Genomic DNA, 22,794 nt, shown 5'->3' with positions numbered 1-22,794 from the left:
ATTCAGTAAACAATGCTTTGAAATAATTAGGTAAATTGTAGTTTATTAAGTATGGTTTGACATGGATTCTGAGTCTAAGCCATATATAGTATATGGAAATACATGTATTAAGATTATTTTACGAAATTGTACTTCAGCATAGCAGGCCTGTGCCTTTTTGCTAGACAGACTGTGGATATTACATTTAGAACCCTAAACTAGGTTCTATAATCTCTTTGAGGTCAACATTATTCACCACAATTTGTTGTTATTACGACTTTCTCCAAGCTGCAGTAATGAAATCCCAGCACATTTTTTTTTTAGTGAAACTACAACAGTTTAATGAAAATCAATAATTAGATTCAGTTGTGATTTCAATGTAAACAAGAGTATAGACTCTGAGGGAATGCAATTTTCACAAAGTGTCATTAATTCTTAATAGTACCTGATTCTCAGTTCAGCCAGAACTAAGACGATGGAGGTGTTTTAAATTGTTAACTTGATATAAATTATTCTTAATATATGCTTTTGTTGTAAGTTTTTCATTAAAAACAATTCAGGACCAAACAGTTTAGGCAGAAATGCTTTTATCTTTACATGTGTTAGGATATAGGATATTACAGTACTATTCTTAAGACCAATTATATTTTCATTTGTTATTTTGTTAGCTTTCCCACTGAGCATGGAGTCATTTTCTATGATACAGACTATTACATTATTTTATCGTGAAGGGAAAGCTGTTATTTTCTGAAAAGCTTGCAGTAGAAGAAATAGAGATATTTAACATGTCTGAAAGCAGTATCTCAAGCCAGGCACATTGTTGCTTTCAACCTTCCTGGAAACCATTTTGAAATTTGGTTACTCATATCTTCTGAGCAATTATCCATAGGACACTTCACCACACTTTATATCTACCTTGGGGGATAAAACAGAATTTGAGCTGCAGAAGAATTATTCCTTTCATTAAGTTGCATTTGCTGGCTTAATTTTAAGTGCTTGCTTTAACCTTTAAACCCCTAAAGATTAAGGGTTAGATGATGTCAAGAAGCAGGGGTTCTGAGCACCTGAAAAGTGATACTGAATATCAGTTATGAGGAAAAGTAAGGTGATGTCACCCACTTCTTATTTGTTCCAAAAAACATACATAGATGAAAACATAATTATATTCTGCAAGTATTTCAAGATTACAGTACTTGATTTTATAGGGCAATTGTGCCCATGTTTATTCAGAAGTCAGCCCAGAGCAGGAATCCTCAGAGCATCCCAGACAAATGGTTGTCTAGCTTTTGTTTGAAAACCTCCAGTGTTGGAGTACTCATAACTCCAGGAGGCAGTCTGTTCCAATGTTTAATAGCTGTCATGGTCAGGAACTTCCTCCTTAATTCGAGTTTGGCTCTCTCTCTGTAAAGCTTCCACTCACTGCTTCTTGTCCTACCCTCAGGCAGTACAGAGAATAATCCACATTCTCTTCCCTGTGCCAGTGATTCAAGTATTGGAAGACTGCAATCATGTCCTCCTTTAGCCTTCTCTTATTTAGGCTAAATATACCCAGTTCTTTCAAGCATTCTTCATGAGATTTAGCCTCCAAGCCCTTCACCATCTTTGTGGTTCTTCTCTGTACCTTTTTCAGTTCCTCAGCATCTCTGTTGTATTATGAGGGCCAAGACCGAATACAGTATTCCAGGTGCAGTCTGACCAATGCAAGATAAAGCAAAACTGTCACTTTTTGTGATCTTAACATTATACCTCTGTTGATGCAGCCCAAGATTGCATTAGCTCTTTTGGCAGCTGCACCACACTGCTAACTCATGCTTAATTTATGGTCTACCTATATTCTTCTCATAAGTACTACTGCTAAGCAGGTACCACCTATCTTATATCTGTGCATCTGATTTTTCCTACCTAAATGCAGAATCGTACATTTCTCACCAGTGAACTCCATTTTGCTGGAAAAGGTCCAATGTCCAAGTCCATCAAGATCCTTCTGAATCTTAAGCCTGTCTTCTGTGGTGTTAGTAATCCTGCCTATTCCCACTCCCTTTGTGTCATTTGCAAAGTTGCTGAGCATCCTTTCTATCTCCTCAACTAAGTCATTTATAAAAACGTTGAAGAGAATTGGACCCAGGACAGAATCCTGAGGTTCCCCATGCATATGTCTCTCTATGCAGAAATAGTTCCATTAAGGACCATATGTTTGGTACAGTTGTTCAGCCAAGTGCAAATACATCTGGTAGTGGGACAATCCAACCCACGTTGGGTTTTTTTGCTTATATACAATATTCTGTCTTATCAAGGAGGTGGCTATGGTCAACTTCATTAAATGCCTTACTAAAGTAAAGCACTGCATCCACAGCATTCAGGTCAATCTTGACTCCTGGTGACTACATGGACAAATTAATGCAGTTTTCTTGGCAATATTCTCAGAAGTAGTTTGCCCATATTTTCATCTAGAATGGTTGTTGTTGTTGTTGTTGTTGTTGTTATTTCTGATTCTAAGACTGAGAAACAATGGTCCAAAGTCACTCAGCTTGCTTCTATGCCTAAGGGAAGGCTAGACTTGGGCCTCCCAACTCCTAATCCACCACTATATCAAACTGGCTCTTGGTCCTACTAAACATTCTTAAACCAGTAAATTTGGGTCCACGTAATAGACATATTTCTCAGTAAAATGCCTAAAATTTCCCCATCTTCAGTATCAGCTCAAGGGTATATGGCACCCCTAGGCCTCATTGACTGATGGTACCACCTTTCAACAATGTGAAGATTTGCATTTTTAGAAAAGCTTTTGTTTTCAGATGAAGGGTGGCATTGGTACCCCCTACGTTTTGGTGCCCTAGGCCAGTGCCTGCTAGCTGGCTCTACCTTTTGTTGTTCAGTCGTTAAGTCGTGTCTGACTCTTCACGACCCCATGAACCATATCACACCAGGCCTTCCTGTCCTTCACTGCCTCCCTGAGTTTGCTCAGTTTCATGCTCATTGCTTCAGTGATGCTATCTAACCATCTCATCCTCTGCCATCCCCTTCTCCTTTTGCCTTCAATCTTTCCCAGTATCAGGGTCTTTTCCAAAGAGTCCTCTCTTCGCATTAGGTGACCAAAATATCTGAGCTTGAGCTTTAGTATCAATCCTTCCAATGAACAGTCAGGGTTGATTTCCTTTAAGATTGACTGGTTTGACCTTTTAGAAGTCCAGAGGGCTCTTAAGAATCTTCTCCAGCACCACAGTTCAATGGCATCAATTCTTCGGCGCTCAACCTTCTTTATGGTCCAGCTCTCACAGCCATACATTACTACTCTACCTACCTTTGTAATAAATGTAAAGAAAATATATTCAGTGGTATTTGAACTTAAAATACAGGACATGGAGGAAGCAAAATAGGCAGATTTCAACAGTAGTCTCTATAGGAGCTAAGCTTTGGGTGTAGGGCTGTATGCATCCTGGCTTCCATAAAATGCAGAAACCTAGTTTGTGTGGGAGTTGACTTTGTCCTGAAGATATTCAAGCTGAAAGCATGATTGACTTTAGAAGAATGATGCTGCTTTAAGGGGCATAACAAGGGTGGAGCTTAACCCAAGCATTCTGGTTTTGATTGAATGAGGTTATCATGGGGCACTGCTATGCACATTCAGCCTGTTACAGATATAGGTTTCACTCATCTCTCCCCCTCCCACTGTACACACACAGAACTTGCACCATAAATTCACTTTATCTTATCCATTACCTTAAAAGCCTTTAAGCAAAACAACAGCAAAAAGCAAGAATCTATTCAGGCCAGAATGCCATTTACCTGAATGAACAGCATTCAGTATGCAATCCTAGGCTAATTATTGTTTAAGGATTGACTGATACATGATCCACTTATAGCTTTTTATATAGCTTTAATAATAAGTTCCTTTGTGACCCAGCTTCTAATAAGTCAAGCAGACCCTAATTCACACTTTACTTCTGTGAAGTTAACTAAATTAACTTTACTGTGTCCACAAAATATAAAAAGACAGTAACTCATCTGGTGTAATAAGTGCACTGATTACTTGAAATAGCTCCTCATTTCTATAATTCCAGAGAAACAACTCTACAGAATGAGTTGAGACTATAACCTTTTGCCTTAACTTGTATGTGCCTCCTTCCAAAGCACACTGATCCACTGAGTTGAGCCTTGAATATAGTTTATCCTTTTCTTTCTGCCTGCCAGCATACATGCAGCTGTATGTAATCCCCAGGTTAAGAATGCCTGGGTTACAGAAGACCCATAGTTAAGAATGGAGCCTACTATAGCAAGATTCAAGTTAAATACACAATGATTTGAATTAAATACACAATGGTTCAAGTTCATTACACAATACTACTTCTATAGTATTATACTGTAATAATACTGTTCCAGCTTACATAAAAATTCGACTTAAGGACAGACCTTGGGAATGGAACTCGTTCTTAAACTGGGGAGTACCTGTACAAACAAAAATGATTCCTTCCATAAAAGTATCACCTCTTTCCATTCTCTCCCCACAGTTCTGGAGCCTTGTGATTAATTAAGATTGAATTCATTCTTTTTTATCAGTATTATTAAATGAACTAGCTCCTGTTGTCTACCTCTTTTCCTCCTTTCTATGTTTAAGGTCGAGAAGGATGCTTTCAACAAAACTCACACATGCTGCTTTCATAAAAAGGCTCTCTCCATTCTGTGTTTTTGGCTATCTTTTCTCAAACATATGGTCTAGCCCTCCTCGATCTGCTATACCTTGGGAATCTTGGATTTCAACTCCCAAAATGCTCAGCTGTGGCATAAGAGCATTGAACCATGAAATATTCCATCTCCATCTCACTTCTTTGGTTATCAGTGGAAGAGGCAGGAAAATTAACAATACAATGATGTCACATCACACAATGTGTTTTACTAGATGCTCTGAGGATATGTTGGGAATGTACATCAAGTAGCAGCTGTTTGTGCATTTCTTATCTAGCTAAACCTTACAGGGATATTGGCTCTCCAGTCTCTTTCTTCAACATCATGCTTAGGGCAAAGAAACACTGGAGAAGATGCCTATCTAGAAATTCTGTTTCCTTAGCTGAAGAGAAGCAGTAACTGGATCAGTTACTGTGTTTCTATTTCATCCAAGAACTATATGCCCAGAACAGTCAATCAAGAGCTACCAACTTAAGATTTGTGAGAAAACTTGGAATTCTCCAAGTCAAAAACAGAAGGTAAGAGATGATACATCTGAAAATAAGTATGCCAACTGAACTATGTTAGCTGGATATGGGGAAAAAATAAGTAAATTGCTCCAATCCCCCTTTTAGTTTTTTTTTTTTATTATTATTTTTTGTCATCTACTTAGTAGTAGATGACTAGCAGGTGTATTTATTCAAAATCTACAGCATATAGCAGCATCCAGTTGACCTTGCCCTATTGAAAATGCTAAGCAGGGTTGGATCAGATTACTACTTGGATGGAAGACCACCAGCAAATACCAGGACTGTAGACCGGACTGAGAACATCATGGAAGAAAACAATAATACACTACTTCTGCATTGTTGCCAAGAAAGCCACATGGATATGTCCATATAGCTACCAGAAACTGAGCTTGTCTTCAGAGAATCTTTATCTTTCCCTTTACTTACTCACTAAGAATTCAGGTTTAGGGGATGGTGATGTTTTCTCCCATTGTATGAATACTGATGTTTCAGATAACACCTAGAATATTTTCAGATATAAAGATGGGTAAAGTGGATGGTTATGCTGTCCCTACAATTCAGGAGGGATGATGATGATGATGATGATAGTTGGTTGCACAATCATTCAGATGTTTAGACTGGATTTGGCATTTTAATCCACCTATCGAGTCCTTCCCAAGGAACTGGGATAGGCAGATGTTGTTTGACGGTGTTAGAGGTATTGTCACAGAATATAACCTGTTCTAAGTAAAGCTGCCTTTTGCAACTGACTAATGGTGATTTTGTCAATGCTGATGGTCTCCAGATGTTTTGGGATCCCTCCCCCGCCCCACCCCAGTGCCTATTACTATTGATACTATCTTTGCTTTCCTTTGCCACAGTCATTTTATTTCTATTTGCAGGTCTTTGTATTTTGTGATTTTCTCCAGTTCTTTCTCTTCTGTTCTGCTGTCTCCAGCTATTGCAATATCCACTATCCAGACTCTTTTGTCTTTCTTAACAACAATTGTTAAGTCTGGGGTGTTGTGTGGCAGATACTTGTCTGTTTGAATTCTAAAGTCCCAGAGCACTTTAGCTTCTTCATTTTCTATTACTTGGTCTGTTTTGTGGTCCCACTAGTTCTTGCTGGCAAGAAAATAGTACTTATTACAGATATTCCAATGTCCGTTGTTGCTGCTTTGCCATGCCATTGTTTGTAGTCAGTCTGTGCGATCTTCTTGCAGTAGCTCACTAGGTGGTCCACTGTTTCTTCAGCTTTTTTGCAGAGGCAGCATTTGCTGACTGTTACTGTCTTCTCAATTCTGACTTTATATGCATTTGTTTTTAAGGCTTGGTCATGTGCAGCCAAAATTAGCCCTTCGGTCTCTTTCTTCAACTTTACTGCTCTTAGCCATTGACAGGTCTTGTTGTTATCTGCTTTACCTGCTAGTTTGTGTGTGTGTGTGTGTGTGTGTGTGTGTGTGTGTACTGGCCATGTAATAGTTTGCATTGCCATGTCCCTTTTCTATTCTTCATTTGGTCTTTTTTATAGCCCAGTTTGGTTTCTTTGGTATTCAGTAAGCCTACATGGTGTACTGGCTTCAGTGCATCTTCTTCACTGTCCTTCAGATATTCTTCTAATGCCCTTTTTTCTTCTTCAACTGTCTGTTGTACTTGTAAGATTCCATGCGCACCTATGCTTCTTGGTAAGTAGAGTCTGTCAACATCGCTGCATGGATGAAGGGCATGATTAATTGTCATTATTTTTCTGGTCTTCCTTTCACAAGGATTTTAGTGAGCCCAGTCCACTATTCCAGCTATATATCTAATGACCTAAATTGCCCAGGTGTTAATCACCTTGATGTTATTTCCACCACTGAGTTTGGACTTTAAGATCTTCTTCACTCTTCGGATGTATTCGCTACTAACCTTCTTCTTGACTTCAGTGTAATTGATGTTGTCAGCCTAAAGGATCCCCAGGTATTTGTAGTTATCTTCTTCATCCAGACTCTTGATGTTATTTCCATGGGGCATCTTGATTCCTTCAGTTTTCATTATTTTTCCTCTGCTGATGGTAAGGGTGGCACATTTGTCCAGTCCAAACTACATTGCAATATCTTGGCTGGATATCTGGACAGTGTTGAGCAGTGATTTCATTTCATATGGTGTTTTTCCATACAGCTTCAGATTGTCCATGTAAAGGAGGTGGGATAATCTGGCAGATGGTTTTGATGTTTGATAACCATGGCCTGACTTGTTCAGTATTGTTGACAGAGGAATCAGTGCAATGACAAACAGCAGTGGTGATAGTGGTGAGTCTCCTTGAAAGATCCCTCTCTTGATATTAACCTCTCCCAGTCTATCACCATTGACCAGCAACTGTGTCTTCCATTGTGCCATTGATCTTTGCACAAAGCTTCTGAAGTTTCTACTGACTCCTGTTATTTCCAGGCACTTGATTATCCAGTCATGTGGCAGGGGGTCAAATGCCTTCTTGTAATCAATCCAAGCTACATTCAGGTTCGTCTTCTTCTCTTTGGAGTTTTCCAAAATCATCTTGTTAATTAGGAGCTGATCTTTTGTTCCTCTGCTGTTTTAGCAGTTTCCTTTCTGCTCAGATGGAAAGAGCTTGTTTTCAACTAGATGCTGTTGGACTGAATCAGCCACCACACCAGTTAGCAATCTGAAAGTTTTTGGCAAGCAGGTAATTGGCCTGTAGTTGCCTGGTGCTGCTCATTTTGCTGGATTGTTCATTATCAGATAGGGTTTGCCAGACATTAGCCAATCTTCAGTTTCACCTCCTTGCAGTATGTTGTTAAACTGCTTGGCAATAGTGGGTGCAGAGCAGTCAGATGTTTCAACCAAAAACCATGCACTTCATCTTCACCTGGTGCTGGCCAATTCTTGATCTTCCTTGCCCTTTGCTTCACATAATTACCTGTTATTACAAGTTCTTTTATTTCAGCTTCTTTTTTATTCTTATCCACCTCCTTTTTCCAAGCTGCATTCTTGTATTCTTTGGGTTGTCCCATAGCTGCACCCAGAACAGCACTGTTTCTTCTTTGTCAGGTGCTGACTGGTTGATTGCAGTCTCTCTGTTGATGGATTGGTAGAAACGTTTCTGATTCAACTGAAATTGGAGATTCTGCCTGTAGTGTACAATTCGAGCTTCATATCTGCTGATCTTTTTGGCTATGGCTGTTATTTGCTGCTTTATTATTTCCAGTGCTTCCTTGATCTTCCTTGTTTCTAGGTGATATTTCTTGATCAGGTATTCTTTGTTCTTTTTGTTCTTTGGCTTCTTTTTTTTAATCTGTTCTAGCTTGCTTGCATCTGATCTTAGCATGCTGAACTTATTTTCCAACCTGATCTTCCATTTTGGTCCCCCCCCCCCCCCGCTTGTTTGTTGATTTTGCATCCAAGGTATTCAGTTATAACTGCAGCCATGCTGTACATCAGTTGGTTTGTTTCCTGCAGTGAGCTGGTGCTCATATTTGATATTACAGTATTGGCATCGTTTAATACTTGTGCTAGCTTTTTCTTTGTAACAAACTTCAGTGTAGGCAACCTTATTCTGTTGTTTTTGTGCTGTTCTAGATGCTCAGTTATTCTTTGTTTCAATTCCTCTTGCTTTTTAGTTAGAGGGCTTTGTTTTTTCTGAGGAGAGGTCTCTACTGTCTGAGCTACTTCTGGCAAGCCTTTGATTTCTTTGCCCTGGGTATACCTTTGCAGTTCTTTCAATTCTATTTCTGTGAATACTTCATTTTGTATTTTTATTTATTTATTTGTTTATTTATTTAATTATTAAATTGATATGCTGCCCATCTCCCCCAGAGGACAACTCTGGGTGGCTTATAATTAAAATCCAAAACAATAAAAATATAAATAGCCATATTAAAATAACTAGTAACAATTCTATAAAACAAGGCAATATACAATTCAAGATGATGGGGAGAGCAGTATCAATCATCCCACCAGACAATTCCAACAATGCGAGCCCCCATCAGGCCCCCAGGCCATCTGGCACAGCCATGTTTTTATACTTTTTTGGAAGGCCAGGAGAATGGGGGCAGACCACACCTCAAGTGGTAAGCTGTTCCACAGGGCAGGGGCCACAGCAGAAAAGGCCCTTTTCCTAGACCTCACCAGCTGTAATCCCTTGACTGGTAGGATCCACAACATGCCCCTTCTGCCAGACTGAGTGGGAAGGTGGATATAACGGAGTGAGATGGCTCATCAGATAACCTGGTCCAGGGCCATGAAGGGCTTTAAAGGTAATAACCAACACCTTGAATTGGACCCAGAAGCAAATTGGCAACCAATGCAGCTCACATAATAGAGGTGTTATATGTGCCACCCTATGGGCATTCAAAACTCTCTGCACCGCTGCATTTTGTGCCAGCTGTAGATTATAAATTGAGGTTGATCTGCTAGCCTCTGTTCTGTTATTTCTGATTCTGGATGTTGTTCTTTCCAGAACTGGTGCATTCTTTTCAGATATCCTGTTCTTGTTGGACTTGATTTGTAATAGTAAACCATTATTTCTTTGTTTTCAGTCTTTGTATATTTTCTATTGGTAAACAACTTTTTTTCCAGTATTTCTGCAGCTGCTGGCCCTGGTTGCTTGGCCAACAGTCCTGAGTCCTGTAGCCTACTTGTCACCAGATGTCCAGGAACTAGAACACGTAGCGCGGTTCTTGTTGACCCAGGTGACAACTGATCTGTTATGGGTTTTTGTAAATTACATCTCACCATATTGTTTATGGGAGAGACACTCTTCATCTGGCTCCTCTGAAGAGACCTGTCCAGTATGGTTGAAACTGTAGCATAGCTTTCATCCTCTGTGGAGCACACAAGCCCCACAACCATGTCAAGGTAGTGCCTCACTAGGGGTTGTTGTTGTTGTTATTCCATATAATTTAGGATTAAATTTGCGATTTTTTGGAATCTTTTTTAAAAAAGGAACCTAATGAAGTTCTCATCTATTTGCCCCAGCTGTATTCATACCTAAAGTTAAGCACATTACAGTTGATTAGCTTTTGGCTTGGCATAATGGGTGAATCGAAGCATTATGATTTGTTCAACCAACCATTGTTTTAAAAAATCCTGGCTTAGCATTCTGCTATGCTCTATGCACTCTGCTCAGCATGGAGAGGATCATGTTGTATCTGCTTGGTGTACAGCTGTTGCTGACGAGAAACTTTTCAGAAAAGAAGACTTGGCAAATCTAATTCAGCACCATATCTAATTCTTTGTAGTGTACATACATACATACAGATGAACACAGCTGTTTGCATTTCTAGATTCTCTCTGGGGACACAGCTATAGGGTTCATCAGAATAGACCTCATTAGTTCAGAGTCAAATGTTTAAGTGCTATTGTGCAATGAAATAATTTTGGAAATTAAGTAAACACAGGACCAGGTAAGGTGTTAAATAATATTTCAGATTTGACCTCGTTGAAGAAGCAATGTGAGTAGATATTTAAAAAAAAAAATCAAGTGCAGCCTGGGGGGTTAATGCTATTGTTAGAAATAACATCTTCAGACACTAAAGGGGAAAAAGAACCAATTCATTCACATTGTCTGGCTTTTTCTAGTCACACCAGATTAAAAATGGTTTGAAATGTTCACTGTTGACAGAAAGAGGCTTCCAACTGAAGATGACTCATTTTACATAAGGGAAAAAAAAGCCTGGATTGTTCTATTTGGATTATGACTGATTTTTAATTCATTTCATCTTATGTGTAATTCCATTTTGTGTTCCCGACTACACCCACAGCAGCTATAGAAGTACATTATCAGTAAGCACAAAATCTGAACATGTGCCATGAATTTAGTGAGAGCCAGCTATGTCCCATTTCCCATTGAGGAAAAACTTAAAAATTAGCTAAATTAAACTTGGTAAGATCTGCATATGACAGTGGAAGCAATGGAGGCACCAAGGCAATATAAGGCCAGAGTGATTGGAATTAGGTGCACAAAAATCTAACAACACCAACAACATCTAGTTTCCACTGCACACTTTTCCTAACAGCATAAAATATGGCTAGTAACATGTTAGAATAAAATCTTCTGACTCACTACAATCTCACAGTGAAGTAGATTCTTTTATCAGTTCCAGCAAGATGCACATTTCTCCCTTGTCCAATGTAGGTTTCTAACTTCCATGTTATTTCCCTTTGTGTCTTTGCAGAAAATACCAGCTTTTTGTTACATGAAATTCCATACAGTTTCCTCCCTTTAGAAGCAAAGGACAGTGAAGATTTATTCTATTATGTGACTACTCTGAATATTCAAATATCCAGTGGATGTTTCTTATATAAATGTTGTTCCTCAGTTTAAAAATGATCTTATATGCAGCTGTTGAAGTGCTGCTATTAGTATTAACAAGGGACTGGTTCTGAGTTGTATTATAGATTTTAATTGCTAGTACTAGCTGTTTCTAATATGTGTGATTTACTGTGGATGTTTATTACTGTAGATATTTTATTTTTATTTTAAAATTGTATTCTGTTGTTTTATATGTAATGTTGTATTGCAGATGTTTCATTGTATGCTACCACAAGTCTGCTCAGATTTGGCAACATATAAATGCAAAGAAGCAATAATTTTATTTAATTTGAGATTAAAGTTGTCTAAAGGGGTCAAGTATAGGAATGGCTGCTTGAAGAGGGGTCAGACCATTGCCTCCTTACGGGATGGTGGAACTGCCCCCTCTACCAAGGATGCATTCACCCCCCAGTCTGTTAGTTCAGGCCCCACATGTCATCTCCCAGGCAACCATGGCCAGTCAGCACACCAGGGTGGCTGAACTAACAGATTCAGGAGGTCGGCAATTTTGATATGGTCTGGAAATAACCTCTGGCACATGGAGAAATTGTATATAGAGTAAAACTTGTCCACTTAGCCATTCTGAGACAGTGGCAAATGGCCTCTGATAAAGATAAGAATTTAATCCATGAGCGAGCAAGTGTTGACATTTAGGGAGGATTAGAGCTGTTAGTGCAAATTGCAGCATTTCAGAGGAGAGTACCCATGAAAGTCAATTCCACTAAACTGGAATAATTTTGAATTTTCTGACAAAAAGAAGTCTGATGGGAGTTCTAAATACACTAATAAAATACTTGTACCCCTTGAGCTCTGCTGGATCATAGGGAGGAAGTTAAGTAGTGAGTCTCCATTCCCTGGTTGCTACTTTACCTGCTTTACCCAGAATGTCATGAATTTATTCTAAGCTAAAATGGAAGGAGAAGTCTTCACAGAAAGATTAAAGGCCATACTGCTCCTGAAACCTGTAATATATCCCCAACTGACAAAAAATGAATATGGCCAAATTATCTTGAAAAACATACTTAATTATTCCTGATAACCATCTTAACTAATGTGAGCTGCTACTTGTGTAAATGCACAATACATATATTGATCACTTTATTTGTTTAAGTAAGTAGAAAGGGACTGTGCATTAGTGCTTTCGTAATAAATACGATCTTTCAATTACATCAGCAATGTGAGATCATTACTGTGGGTTGCAAAATCAGATTAATGGTCCCTCCGGAAGGCCACGCTAGCTTAATGTGAACTGATCGTTTTCTTTAATGAACACCCTCTTTTAAAGTCAAGTTGAATTTAATAAAATTGGTTGTCCTTTGTGTGTATGTGGCTGTGTTGCATGAGAGGGAAACAAAAGAATTAAAACTTGAAGTATTTTTTTCCAATAGTTCTGATTTTTTCATGGAAAAGAAAATAGATAGCAAAAGGAAGAGACTGTCTGAGATAGTACACTACTCTCAGTGAAGTTATTGTGAACTCTTTTTTTTTTCCCCAGTAAATTCTTACTGAGCCAGAAATAAGACACTTAGTTTATGCAAAGCATTCTTTGACATCCTTCACTGATGACTCTAATTACAGCCGTTGGCTTCCATTTTGTGACGGCAGAACATACCCAGATTGTGTAACTGAACTTTGGTAGTAAATTCCCAATTTTTGATGGCACATTTTTCATTCTCCCCCCCCCCCCAAAAAAAAGTTGTAAAAAAGATGTTTTAAGCATCTGTGAAGTGACATGATAAACATCACTGAAGAAAAAAAGGATGGAAATTATTTTTAAAATATAGGCCTGGACCAAATATTGTTCACCCATATGTATAATTACTTACTTTTCCAAGCTGAGAAACTAAGCTAAAAGCTTTCATTTGTCCCTTTTTCATATTCCAAACTGTGGGATATAATTAGGCAAGGTCTGAAATTACTAACTCTTCCTCTATAAAGAAGGTTAGGAAGGTATCATGCCTTCAATGAGTGCAGAAGGTCTTCACGTTTGGTTTAGTTATTTTTATCAGACATATATTCTCTATAATTGCTTCCTTAAACGATAATCATTTCATCCCCTTCCAGCTTAGGATAATTAAACCTTTGTTTATTCTGGAATTAAATATTTCAGAAGTGCCAATGCTGATTAAAGTCTTACCACTTGGTTACAACCATCCCTTCTTTATCCACAAGATGATCATGGGTCACTTGAATAAATTATTGGTTGGCAATGCTGCTTTTAAAAGATTATTCTAATGATGGCTTGCCACAATTTCCACATGGTCTCCCCCACCTCCAAAAACACTGCAAGTATCACAATTCTGGGACACAGAGCACATGTTCAAGCTTGTGGCCCTCAGTTGGTAGGGTTCCACTGAACTGTCCAAACAGCAAATATTACATTTAGCTGTCTAATCATTGCTGCACTGACTCATCTTCTTAGTCACTTATTTCTCCTTCTCCTTCTCCTTCTCCTTCTCCTTCTCCTTCTCCTTCTCCTTCTCCTTCTCCTTCTCCTTCCCCTTCCCCTTCCCCTTCCCCTTCCCCTTCCCCTTCCCCTCCTCCTCCTCCTCCTCTTCCTCCTCCTCCTCCTCCTCCTCCGCCGCCGCCACTGGCAGTAGAATTTTTTAAAAATGCTTTCCAAGCACAAACCTTGTTCTGAATAACATAATAGGTTCCAAGATCAAGAATCCTACTCTTCCCAAATCTATTTTTAATATGTGGACTCCAAGCTAAGGAATCTATGGCACATAAATAATGATAATTTGATGGCAATATTGCGTCACCAACTGGATTTTTTTTCTGCAACCTTAACTGATGTTTCTTCCCAAGTTAAGTACTGAGCTAATGCCATTGTTCTTCTGAGTCGCTAACCCTTTGTCATTTCAGAGACGACTACGCGTACATACTAAAGATCATACAATGCAAAGTAGAACAGTAAGATGTAACTATAACACCTCTTGCCCGCCAAGCAGAGAAAATCAATCATCAGTTTAGTGCTCGATTGCTCCATTTATTGTTGAAATCCAAGCACGAGCAAAATGGAGTGCTGCCACTCCAGAAGCATATTAGAAAAGGAGTTGTGGCATTGAATCACAAGAAGGGTCCTTGAAAACCTTTTTATCCTGCAACTGGATAAAGATATCAGTTTCTGATGGCAGACTCTGGTAAATCATGTTCATGTGTTCTCTTGCTCACATTTCTCAAGAAAGACCTATGTTCAGAATATAGGTGATTTGGCCTAGTTTAAAACTGCTGGGTTCATGTTCAGAGTCTAAACTTCTGTCTGCTATTTTGCATATTTTCTGTGATGGAGTCATTAAAGCAAGGGAGGCAATCTGTAGCCTCAACATCTTTATTGTGACCCCCAAAGCCCTCTCAGGCCATAATTGCTAAACACTGGTGGTGGTTTTGAAATGGGAAACCCTTTAATAGGTTTAACTCCATAAAAGAAAAAGAAAAAAAAAAGATCCTTTCTTAGAAACTAAAGGAAAACAAAAATGGAAATTGTAGTTACAGGTGCTGATCCCTTATCCACTTTGCATGATTGCCCTTACTCCCTGTAAACCTCTTCAATAAATAAATTAGGTCCTCAGCCTTTGGGTTGCCCACCAGTGATTTCATTATCAGCCATAGTCTAAAAGGCAAGGTAAACATCCTATATATGTAATATAATATTTCTGTTGGAATGTTTTCTCTACACCTAAGAGCTAAAAGTGGGGACAGTGAGGACAGCACAACTCTAACATCTTCATATATGATGCCAACTGCCACTCTTCCTTTCATCTTTGTTGGTTTAAGCTAGAAATGATCTTCCATAAATGTTTGTGGATATATGGGATTAGAAGCAAGGCTCCCCATTACACAGAGTTTTCTGAATATATTCACCCAAATGCATAGAAGGTCTCTTCACACCTTCAGGCTAAACATACAATGACTAAGATATGCATTGCCAGGGGCTGGGTTGGGAGATAGCTGTATAGATTAAAAAATCATAGAATTGGAAAAGGCTACTGAAGGCCATGAGTCCAAATATTTGCTCAGTCCAGGAATTTAAATTAAAGCATCCTTGGCTGATGGCTGTCTATTCTTAGCTTTAACGTGTCTAATGAAGAAAAGGCCATCACTGCTTTAGGTAACTGTTCCACTGTCAACTCCTTTCACTTAATCTTAAATTACCTCCTGTAATTTAAAACCATTTTTCTGTTTCTTGAACAACAGGTCATTCTTTGTGTGACAGCCATTCTACTACAGTATTTGGAAAGTCCTATCATATTCCCTAGCAGTCATTTCTCATGGATATGCCTTGTTCCCTTAGTTTGTCTTTCTAAGACTAAGTTTTCTTAGTTCATTTTTGTTACCCATCTCTGCACTGGTCAATTTCTCTAAGTCTTAGAACGTGGTGCACAGAACTGGACACAGTACATGAGATGGAGTCTGTCCAAAACAAAATAAAGTAGAACTACTGTTTCCCATGATTCAGAAATTCATACTAAAACTGCATTTGCCTTTTTTGCAGTGATATTAGACTGCTTGCAATCAACCACTATTCCAAGATCTGTTTCACAAGTATATTTCATTATCTAGTCATGGCAGCTCTCCCCCTCCCCCTCAATCCTACTGTGCCTTTAATTTTTGTTTCCTAAGTGAAACACGTTGCATTTGTCTCTATTAAGTTTCATGCTTTTATTTTCAGCTAATTTCTCTAATCTAACCTTTCTTTCTGTATTCTGTTCAAGCTACCCCACATAGTTTCATGCCAGCTACAAATATGTTTTTTATTTATTTTATTTTTTATTTTATTTATTAGATTTCTCTCTATGTTAAGCATTCCCTCCACCATTCATCTGGATTACTAATGACAATGGGGAGGAGATGATTAAACCATAGTCACTTAACTTACCTGATGTTGTTGGAACCACTTCAGTTGTATTTCTAAGTCCAACAAATGAGAACTGATAGAGCCTCCAGGATCTAGTATCTCCCACTTCCACTGAACTGCGTTTCCACATGTAGATTATTTCTTCCTTTGGGTAGCCATCTTCAAAGCAAGGAAAATCAGGATTCCATCAATATTTTCTTTTATGTGCTAGTACTTTCCTATTTATATGTGGATCTCAATGATACTATAGATGCACTTGTATGAATTGCAGCCCTCTTGCAATACAGTGATTATTGAACTCATTTAAAACACAAAGCAACAAGAACTTTAGAAAGAGATTTTACAGTTACAAACCAACATGGAAAACATGACTATGTCACATCTCTGTCAGGTTCCACTATATCAAATTGTAAATATACTTTTTCTAAAGATGAAACTTGGCAGATTCACTGGCAGCTCACCCCCACCCCACCTGCCTTTCAATAATGGCTTTCTAAATGTAAAAAGTACACAGGAAAGTGATGGATTTTATCAGGAACATGTATGCTGATGTGCATGCCAATCTGTAAAGATCAACTGCTCTGCTACATATCTGAGAGATCCTCTACTAAATGCATTAATAACTAAAACATAAAATGTGCACTTATGTATGCTTTGCTTTGGAGAAACAGATCTTGTGGTGCTCTGGACACAGCACTGAATTTTGCAGTGAGGAGTTCTAGATGCTATTCCCCAGTTAGCTGTGAAGTTTAGTGAGTTGGCCTCACTATCCTCATTCAATTCACTTCACTGACTGTTACATGATGATAAAATAGGAGAAACCCAAGACTTGCCTAAGACATTTCACTCTCTGTACAAAAGCCATCTAAAACTTTCAGTATGAATGACAGAAAAGCTTCATCCATAATGGATGAAGAAAGCAGATGAGTTTAGAGAACAGAGGACAAGGGCTACATAGACCACCACCACCTGAGAGATGCTCTTCATTCCATTCACTTCATTAATTACAAGGTCAACTCTGTTTAATTCTATGCATCATAACCTCACATATTTCTGAGCACAGAGGAAGGTTGGAACACAAATGTGATGAATATACGTATACACGTATGAGTTCTGGCTTGCTAGCTTACTTTTTGGCAACAACATTTCTGCTTAATTTGGACTCCCAACAGTATTTAGTAACCTCACATTCACATAACCACACATAGCTATTGTTTAGAAATAGCTACAGTAACGTATAGACAAATGCACCAGGTTTCTCATGAAAACCAGGAGAAATAGATACCATGTGTCCATCTGTACAATAATTTGTGTTAATTTTAGCACTGATTGTTGCTGCTCATTGAAACAAAAACATACTATGTATTTCATTGTCAGCTTTATCTGATTACTCTATGATCAAGCTTTTTATTTATTTTTTTAATTCTTCTTTCTTTCATCAGGATAATCCCATTGTTCTTTCTTGATTACTTACAGCTTGAAAATGCCAGGGGACAAGAATGCTCGTCCATGGGGAAATTGTGTAACTGTAATTGACACTCTGCATCTATTGTCAGTCTGAAAAGAAACAAAGACAGATATTATTTCTATCTGCAATGTTCTCAGCCTACCAATTCTTACTGTAACTATGACAATAGTCAATATGTGTTCACGTACAACACAATTCCTGTATTTACTTGTTGCAAACCTTTTAGGGCTGTGAGTCTGTACTGCTCTGCAGATGTACAGGAATTGGCAATATTATTATGGCTATTTAGAACAATCACAACAGCTCCAAACCAAAACCCCAGATCCTTTATTTTCCAGTTATTTCTACTGAGATTTGCTTCTCTGCTCACAGTGCTGCAAGCAGTCTTCAGATAGCTGCAGATCATGTGCTCTCGTGACCTCTGTTATACGTAGAGTTCACAGGACTTAGTTCCTGTGAAGCAATGAGAGAAGGGAGATGGGGACACGCCAAGATAGCAGAGAACACCCCCTTTAAAAATTCATCTTTTATTCTTCTGATAAGTTGTTTTCATGCTGAGATAACACAAATTGGGGCGGGGGGAGTGGCTTGAGAGGAGGAGATGCTTTCAGGACTTATTCACTCATTTATCTTCATTACATAGCAGTGCATTGGTTGACATCATTTTATTCTCCTTAAAGTGGGGCCAGTTTGAGAAATGGCAAGTGCCTTGTTGCACGCTCTGATTTTAAAGATCTAACTATTCTATCATATTAGTTCTGCTCTAGCAATGAAAATGCTCACTTCATTTTGACTGAAATACTCAAGACTTCATATAGTCACCAAGTATAATACCTTCTTGATTCACATTGGGCACATTGAATAAGTATTGCACACTAGACAAAATGGAACTAGGAAAATACCTGAGAGTATAGAGTACCCTGCCATCATTCCAGATCCTGAGCATTCGATTTGGTGTTGTTATCCAGTGAGCATCTGCTTTTTTTGAGTTTCGAAAGAATGTATCAGGAATCCAGATCTTCCCAACCATGTTGCTATTCAACCTCAGAACTTTTATGGTGCTGTTGAATCTTAGCCGTCTGTCATACCAGGTTTGGGCAAAGAATATATCAATTGTATATTCCTGCAGTAATAACAGAATGTGTTAAGGGAAGCTCTGAAAGATCTGAGTCAGGTCTTTAACAAATATTTACAGAATTACTTCTTAAAACTTTGATGGCCCTTTTGTTGGGAAGGAGAAACCAGCCACCTCAGTAGCTTGATCTACCATAGAACCAGACTCTGAATTTAAGTTCGTCTTTCTGCATCTTTTTTGTCCCATACCTGAAATGTTACATAATTTAACATTTAATAACATTTTCCTACCTTTCCTAAGCACATGATTGGGCTATAAATCTTGAACTGCATTATTTGTATGTAGCCCACCCACTATGAACTGATACTTAGTAAATGCACCACCTATTATGTAATTATCCTCATACATTTGTATATGAATATGCCTATATGATATATCATATAAACTAGCTTTCCCTTGCCTCACTCTGCACCTCCCATGAATCTATACAATCTGTTCTATGGGTCAAACAATCCTGAAAGATTCAGGTTGCGCAAGAAGAGTTATGCAGGTAGAGCAGGAAAAGTCTATTCTTAAATTGTGTCTATTCACAAATGGTTAAAAAAAACCCTCATCTAAATTTACAGAACCAACCAAACTTCATCTTGCTTTTAACCAAGTTGATTTCAGAATAGAATTAATTAAAGGACACTTCACTTCCACCAACTTCCCATTCAGTCTCCAGAAGCACAGTCTGCTCCATTCAGCAAACTCTCCCATGTTGAGACAGAGGCAAGAAAGATAACTTCTACCCATTCTTTTCTGAAAATGTGTCTAAGGCAGTGGGTATATGTTAATATATAATTATTAACATAATACATATGTTAATATATATTATTACTATATAATAATGATTACCAGAATTCACTAATGATAAACAATCTTCAATAAATTCTGACAAAAATCTATGAAGAGCTATTACATACCATATTGATAGCATTCACTGGACCAATGCTATTGACATACATATCAGTGTGAATTACTGTTGGTTGCACTGTAACAGAAACAGTAAGAGTAAGACTGTAATCTAAATTAAACACAATAATTCCAACAATAACTGATGATGTTAGCCATTCAAAATATAAAGTAATGAATAAGCAGCCAACACTCCATTGAATGTTTTACAAAAGCTGTATTATTTCAAGAAAGGAAAAACTATATAATAATGCCAAGAAGAAAGGACTTTGTCTTTCAAATAGGACTGACCTCTCTCATCACCCTGGAATCACAACTTTGAGAATCTGTTCTAAATAATTACATTTATCTAAAATTAGATCAAAACCCTTGAGAAATGCAGTGGTTTTAGAATGTAAGATTGATAGAAAAAATATTTCACATAAACAATGGCATTTCTTGATAATAAAAGGTTGGCAATTTGATAAAAGTTGATAATTTATAAAATTATTTGTAATTGTACTAATAATTATGTTCAATTTATAATAAATTTATAATAAATGTTTACTTTAGACATTTATTTATAAATTTATATATTTATAATTCTATTTATTTTATAATTTTATAAAATGTGATAATTTTATAATAAAAGACTGGTAATCTGGTTCTGATTGCTTTACTCACAGAACTGACAACATAAGAGGAAACAGTTTGATATCCCTCTTGAACATACATGGTAAAAATAAAAGTACTTGGAGACATTTTTCCCTTATTTAATTTTTTAATATTGTCAGTATGGTACACAGTTAGACACTGTAAATGCTTTAATAGTTAAGAGGCTTTCACTGAAATCCTAAACTCACTGGTCAGATTTCTGCTTAAACTTAATGTAACACAGCTTCATACTGAACTAAAGCATCATACTGAACTAAAAAGGCAACTGTATATATAAAATGTTGAGACAAATTTAATCCATAAACCACAGTTATGCACTTGAAGTTTAGTTAAAATGGAATCAATAGAAGTTAATTCCTCCTTAGGTGTTTTAAGTCCTACTATTTTTGAAACAATTAAAACTAAGAAAAATCTCTATTTTCCTCTGCTTTGTCTAAACAAGCTGTCTATCCAGAAAACCCAGAATATTATTCTGCCATGGCTCTGGCTTTGCTGATTCCTATGAGATGCAGCTGGCCTTTCCTTCTCCTCTGCCTGGATAAGTCAGCTTGTCCAGGCAGAGGAGAAAATAATCTGAATTTTTGGCTTACTTGCACAGTAATGTGTGTGATATTAACAACCAGGTCTCATGAACCATACTGCTATATGACAGGTGTGAATAAGAGCCACTAATACCACTATAGCAAACAACATTAAAATGAAAAAAATATATATAGCAATAATGAGTGAAATAGAGCAATGCAATATTTGCTAGACAAATATACTACAGTTGTTGCAAATCATTCTTCCCCACTACAAATGCTAACATCCAAGTTGCTTAAAACAGTCCTAGGAAAGGAATGAAACTGACAACCACACCTAAAAAATTAATTTCAACTTTTTCAGAAAGAAAGAAGAGAAAATACAGAGTTGGAATATGTGAAATACTACATTTTTCTATCAGCAAATACAGTATGAACATTGTAAAATAATGTAAATTAGTTTCTGCACTAAAGAAGTGTGATGGATTTTCATTCCATCTGCATTACTGCATAATTAATTATTATAATTAGGATTAATAATTAGGAGTAATCCTAGTTAAACTAAATAATTAGAAGTAATAATCCTAGTTAAACTAAAATCTAATTTGTCTGGATTTACATTAGAAGATAATATTGTGTTTCTAAAATCTGTTGTAATCAATCACCTTATCCATTAACTTTCAATAACAGATTTCAGTTCTGATTCACTTCTACTTGCTTTTCTCAAAAAACTTGTGAAACTGGGGCATTCTATTCTCTGCTGATCTCATTAACACAGCATGACTCTCTCATTGATACCAAGGAAAAGAGATACCATCAGGAGAAACAGCCACCTCATATTCACCATCTCTTCTCTAGTGTAACACTGTATGGCACATTTTCCACTAAACATGAACTAACTGGTCTCATCTTTTAAGTTCTGGACAAACCTTCAATCTATTTTCCTCCCTCAAGTGGCTTTTTCTTATTCTAGGATGGATTTTCTATAAAAATGTGAAGAGAACTATTTTCTCGTCTAGTCACAGCAATCACTTCTTGACACTGAATTAAGGTAACTCAGCCATAAATAAAAAAGTCTTCTTTGACCAACCTGTTGTTTTCTTCTATACATAGTCCCATATTGCAGTTCTGGTTCCTCAGCCATCGTTCTTCTCACCCAGTTCCTGAATCCATGTTCCTCATAATCCCATCATTACAATCAATTATTTATTTTATTAACTTTAATGAGTAGACCCTGCTTTAACTGAGAGAAATCCTGAGTTTGAGAGCTGATTCTGCTAGAGATTACCCAAGCAGGTTCATGTTCAGTTCTTACTGTAAAAAACCTGCTCCCAAATCTTCCACTAGCAAAAGACATCCAATAAGGGGGAAAAAAACCTCTAGTTGTGGCTTTTTTTACAGTTTTTAATTATGTCATTAGGAAACTGTATAGAGACTCAGTAACAGTACAACACCAGTGTTTCTCAAGCTTGGCAGCTTGAAGATGTGTGAACTTCAACTCCCAGAATTCCCCAGCCAGCAAGGCTGGCTGAGGAATTCTGGCAGTTGAAGTCCACACATCTTCAAGCTGCCAAGCTTGAGAAACACTGGTATAACAAAGATACAATCATAATACTGTATTAAGCAATACAAAACTATTCATCTCAATCAGAATGAATCCTCGGTGTCCAAAAGGGACACTTGCTCTGAATTCAGTCTTCTGTCATACACAACAGCCTGAACAGTCTCCTTAAGGGCACCATCCATTCCAAGACTGCAGTACATATTTAAATAGCCCAGCTCTCTCCCCTCCCTTGGCAAA

At 37.6% G+C, this 22,794-nt stretch overlaps 1 protein-coding gene across 6 annotated transcripts in view; it reads right to left on the bottom strand.

Moving 5' to 3' along the window:
- GABRG2 (gamma-aminobutyric acid type A receptor subunit gamma2) overlaps nucleotides 1-22,794 on the bottom strand; it is an 86,175-nt gene that overhangs the window by 34,554 nt on the left and 28,827 nt on the right. For 5 of the 6 annotated variants that reach the window (XM_088134750.1, XM_088134753.1, XM_088134754.1 and 2 more), the window contains 4 exons: nucleotides 19,830-19,897; nucleotides 18,692-18,912; nucleotides 17,796-17,878; nucleotides 16,343-16,480 (listed from right to left, as the gene is read on the bottom strand). In XM_088134750.1, the coding sequence (XP_087990876.1) occupies nucleotides 16,343-16,480; nucleotides 17,796-17,878; nucleotides 18,692-18,912; nucleotides 19,830-19,897 (510 nt within the window). Of the gene's footprint in view, nucleotides 1-1,776; nucleotides 1,791-2,978; nucleotides 2,990-16,342; nucleotides 16,481-17,795; nucleotides 17,879-18,691; nucleotides 18,913-19,829; nucleotides 19,898-22,794 lie in introns of all 6 variants that reach the window. The other variant, XM_088134751.1, reaches the window with a different exon arrangement.

Source organism: Python bivittatus, unplaced genomic scaffold (genome assembly GCF_059951505.1).
Source record: "Python bivittatus isolate LINGU-HERP-01145 unplaced genomic scaffold, Pbiv_v1 ctg000080_np1212, whole genome shotgun sequence".
NCBI lineage: Eukaryota > Metazoa > Chordata > Lepidosauria > Squamata > Pythonidae > Python > Python bivittatus.
This window is presented reverse-complemented; position numbering and strand designations above follow the sequence as displayed.